At 41.2% G+C, this 5,070-nt stretch overlaps 1 protein-coding gene across 1 annotated transcript in view; it reads left to right on the forward strand.

Annotated features, from left to right (window-relative positions):
- The first annotated feature begins 3,778 nt into the window (after nucleotides 1-3,778).
- Nucleotides 3,779-5,070, forward strand: part of NPNT (nephronectin) — a 55,415-nt gene continuing 54,123 nt past the window's right edge. The window contains exon 1 of the mRNA XM_009327087.1: nucleotides 3,779-3,909. Coding sequence (XP_009325362.1) covers nucleotides 3,779-3,909 — 131 coding nt within the window. The remainder of the gene's footprint in view (nucleotides 3,910-5,070) is intronic.

Genomic DNA, 5,070 nt, shown 5'->3' on the forward strand with positions numbered 1-5,070 from the left:
CTGAAGATGTCTTTTACATCAGTTGCAGATTTTTCTGCATTCAATGATTGTGTTGCAAGTGAGGCCAAGTAGACTGACTCCCTAATGAACGGGGTAATGTTAAATTTGGGAGATTATCATTCTGATCCCCTATGCAAAACACCTTTGGTACAAAAATAATAACACGGACAGTTAGAAGTCTGTTTAAAAGACATATGCAGAAGGGAATATGAAATTTTACTGGGCTTTGAAAGGTAAATTATTGTTTATTTATGGGGGAAAATTAATTCTTTACACTGTAATGAAATGCAGGAAACTTCAACACAAATACCACTACAGTCTTTAAAGAAGGATCAAGTATGTGTGGAAAAAACTTACTGGAAAAAGCAAATTAATTTGGAAGACCTGATGCAGAAAAAGCATTTGGAAGCTTTTGAATTAGTATTTCCAAAGCACAGTGTTTCTCTGTACAGAAGGTAATTGGATATTGCAGTGTCTGATAGTTTTGATGACTTTCTTATCCTTTCAAGTAGGTTTACTAAGAGGGAGGTGGGGTACCAAGATTGATTTAGCTGATTGTATTGCTGGATTTTCTTGATGCCTCACAGTTTTCTTATTAGCATGGGACTGACAGAGATTGTTACCTAGCATATGACAGAGATAATACTTACTCAATAAAAACTACTTTTAAAGAAACTATATATAAAATTGGTTGAAACGCAGAATTGCATAGCCCCAGAGGAAAAGTAACGACACTGAACATTTCATAGATAATTTGGACTTGGATTCCTTTGTTCTGTCCCACTTCGCAAGAAGTATACGTGTTACATTAGCATCACAAATGCAGAATATGATCATGCATGCCATTAAGTACAAATTAAGTGTTTTTTATACACGTCATAGTGTGATTTAGTGACTTAGGGTAGTGTGGTATGTGTGGTTAACTTTCTTAGCCTCAATGAGGGTGAAATACTCAGAAGGGAGGAAGGATGGATTTGTGGTTTAAGTATGAAGTTGGAAAATAGGAGATCTGTTTCCGGTTTGATGAAAGATGATTCGATTTGTGGGAAAATAATTTTCTGTTCCTTAATTTCTGCTTATGTAAACGGGAGATTTACAAAAAGTATTGCCCGATTCCGCTGAATAGAGGACTTAATTCATTAATATTTGTATTGTGTTCTAAGACAGGAAGGAGAAAGTTTAATATTAAAAAAGTGGACTTGAAAGAAGTTACTCATTGAATGCCTCCCTCGAGGAAAAGTTAGCTGGCAGTAGATTGCCCTGAAAGCAGTATCTTTTACTGCTGTGATTACGTCCAATTCATAGCTACCTGTAACAATGAAGTTAAATTTTAAAGTTGTTTCTGTGTGATTTCTGTCATGTCTGCCATTTTCTATCATCTACCATATCTACCAGTATCTGTCAGCCTAACATATCTACCACTTGTATCTTTTCAGCTCTTTTTTCTTAATATTGCCTGTCCAGTCGATGCCAGGGAATATTCCAGAAACTGTTTTTGTTCTGTTGTTTTTTGCCCTCGGGAACGGTTATAGCCACAGAGTGTATTAGAAACCTGTATTTAGCCCTGCAGCTGAAGTTTTAAACACTGAGACCTCTGGGCACAGTCTACCCCAAGTGAAGTGAAAGTAAGTATCGTTCAAGAAGAACAGGTCCCACGCATACAAGAAAGGTTCATTTCACTGAAGAAAAGTACAAGTAAGCTTCATTTCATTAGAACTGGGTTTCCTGTTGTTTACATGCTTTTTTAGTTGATGTTACTTGTATTACCAGCTACATATATTGCTTATGACATTGGTTCTTTAATGGAGCTTAACACTGCACTGTATTTTGTTTTTGAAAAACACGAGTACTGTACTGAGCGGTATCTTGAACACATTCCTGCATGAGTTGTTTAACTGCACTGTGCCAGACGTCACTCTGTCACACTTGCCATCCCAGAAGCAGCAGTTGTCATCACTACCTTTACCCTCCCTGCAGCAGAATTAGCAAGCCCCACTCTTTAGAGCATTTCTTCACTCTCTGCTGCCTTATCGCCAAAATTCAGTTTTGTGTGTAGTCAGGTGTGCCTTTATCACTTACTGTGTAGAATACAGCAATAGAATACATACCTAGGGCTTCGTCCCCTGGGAAATTCTAGATAATTCAGAACCTAATGGGCTTTCTAGTGGCATGGGCAACTGCCAAGTATTTTAGACTCTTACTCTGCTCTCAACACAGAGTATCTTAACAAGTTTAGGGTCATGATTTTCATAGAAGGGTCTCAACCTGAGCTCAATATATCCATGAGACTGAAAGTCTGAGATGAGGATCATGGCTGATAGTGTGGCTGCTTTGGCACAAGGTACATAAAGATCTTCATGGGGGAATGGAAAAGAGTGAAATAAGCATGGTGGGAAGGATCACTCTGCTTGCATAAAATAAACAGCTTTTCAGGCATCATTTACCTTCCTATTTGCAATTGCTGCATGTGTTTTGACTTTTTCATTCACAAGGATACAGCATTCCTCTGTGTTTCTGCTTCACTGTTGCAATTTGCAGCTAAAAACCTGACTATCATGTTGCACTCAACCAGGTGTCTTATCCGTATCTTTGAAAAAGCTTTCTTGGACACTTGTTCTTTTGTCCGTGCTCCACTTCATTCTCTGCTTGGTAGCTGCGTATGTGCTAGTCATCCATCTGAGTGCTTGATGCACAGCTGCTGGACTTTTATTGCTAATGTCTTGCTGAACATCAGGTCAGCCCGCCCTATGGCTTCAACATTTGCCAGGCTTTCATACTGCTTCACTAAACATAAGGCACAAAAGTGCTTCTAGTAATACTTCCAACAACTTCTCCATCTCAGTCTTCTGTATATTACCTTGATGCCCACCCACACAGCAGTGGGGTATGGAAGACAGCTTTATACACCTTTAACTTGTCAAGAGATTTGGTTCTTTGCCAGCTCACTCAGTAATCCTTTGAGTGTCCTGGATATGAGAAACTACCTCATTAAGAAAACTCCACTGGCATTGATAAAGCATTGCCAAAATAAATGAATTCATAAATGACTCGATGTTCAGTCTCATTGATGGGTATGGAAGTGCAATACATGATCTTTCAGTGGCTGGTTAACTGTTTTTTCAGGCTGATGTTCCAAAACAAATTGTAAAGGCAGCAGAAGTTAACCAAGAGCAGACAGTCTTAATTGGAGTAGGCACCATGTCTGACGAGCACACTAGTATTAACATACAAGAGTGCCAAACAGGCTGCTGAGCAAATCTGAAATGCTGAGTGCAGTCTGGAGAGATTAAACGATCTTACTATCACTTGCGAGTATACATGCTTGAAAGGAGTAGCGTGAGCTTTAAAGTTGCTGTGTACATAAGTACCGCTATGCAGCGTTCATGAAAGGAATTGATTTTACGACATGTCCCTTTGGACATCAGAGGAGAAGTGTCAGGTTGCCCTAGACCTTAATTCACAGTGAAGTTCAAATGTTGCTTTTGGCACCTGTCCTGAACTTGGCTGCGATGTAATTTGTGGACACTTTTTTTCTACAAGGTGGAGAGATGCAGGCAGATGCTGTTACCAGAAAGAAATCCCTGTGGTTATCACAAATAGGATTTCTCCCCTTTTGCCCATAAAATCTTGACAGTGAATTCATTCTGTGTGGTCTGTTATCCCACATCACACATCCAAGTGGAAAAAAAAAAAGTGATCAATCAGTCAAGAGCTGGAAATCAGCTCTGTATTTCAGCAAGAATCTAACCTGAGCCAGATGCTCTCCTGTCTTTCCCAAATGCCGCTGTGTCGTTGTCTTCGCTGGCTATCGGCTTCTCATGCGAATGAAGGGAACCAGGTTTGGTCCTCGGTGCGGTTTTTATATCTATCTGAGTCCTCTAAGGGGGCTTGCTTGTTATCTAAGCATAGGTAACAAGCACCTTGCAGAATCATCACCTTGTAGCTTTTACAGTTGTGTTTTCTCTGTGAAAAGTGCTGGGTTGAGGCTGTGGACGGAAAGCTTAGTATGTGGAACGTATGGTCCTGAAAAGATGACAAAAAGAGGGGAAGGGGCGTTGGAGGGGGCTTTCTGCTGCAAACTTGAGCAGAAAGTGGTAAAACCACTCTGGGGAAGGGTGTAATTTTCGAAAGCTCACTGGCACAATTTGTATCTTGTGCAAGAAGTAGTTACCTTTGTGTAGTGTTTCTTGAATTATCTGTGAAGTGTTTTGAAGGTGGAAAATGCTCTGTACAGAACTACCAGCTCCAATTTAAAGCCTGAAATCGTATTTGGCATCCAAATGCTCCCTAAAGGGTTTGGCTTGGTGTTACAGCACAACCCAGATCATCTTTGTTTTCTGCTTCTAAGCTGTAGCCAGACCCTTGTAAGAACAGCTGATGAGCTTTAGCCTTGATTTAGGCGCAAATTAAAACCAATGCTGCAACCTAGTCCAAGTTGTTGGCCCCATCTGCCTGTAATCAGAGGGATCTCGCAGCAGCTCTGACCCTAAACTGGTGACAGGCTGTTATTAGAAGTGTCCCTCAGTAAGTCCTGAGAGCTGTAGTTCATAGAAACAAAACAGCTGTGTTTTAGCATGTTAATGTCGAGTGCAGACGCAGTCGTTGCTGTTGGTAGTGGTGCTAGGCTGTCATTACATGCTGCGCGGGTAATGTTTAAAATTGTCACTTTTTTCTTCTGGTCAAGGGCTGGGACACCTTGTGTCACACATGCCAACATCTGAGAGCTATTAATAGAGGAGTGTTTGAGGCAGAAGAAAACCACATACACCTTGTAATTCTCTTGAAAAGCTTTATTCTGGGAGAAGTTTGGTTGGCAAAAGAAGGCCAAATCTTAACATTCTTGGCTGTAGATGTGGACTTTGCTTGTGGAGAGGAGTGGGTGGTCGCCCTACTTCATGAAGTTCAAGCTAGAACAGCTTATAAAAGCTTAGTGTCTCCTTAGTGTCCTCAGACTGCCGTTTTTGCCTCGCTTGGCCCCTGTCAGAAGGAGCTGGGGGCTCGTTCCCACTAGCTCCTACACCAGGTGTAGCGGTGCGGCTGGCACACACCAAGGGGCCGGGCCCTGCCGGC

Source organism: Pygoscelis adeliae, unplaced genomic scaffold (genome assembly GCF_000699105.1).
Source record: "Pygoscelis adeliae isolate BGI_AS28 unplaced genomic scaffold, ASM69910v1 Scaffold87, whole genome shotgun sequence".
NCBI classification, from domain to species: domain Eukaryota; kingdom Metazoa; phylum Chordata; class Aves; order Sphenisciformes; family Spheniscidae; genus Pygoscelis; species Pygoscelis adeliae.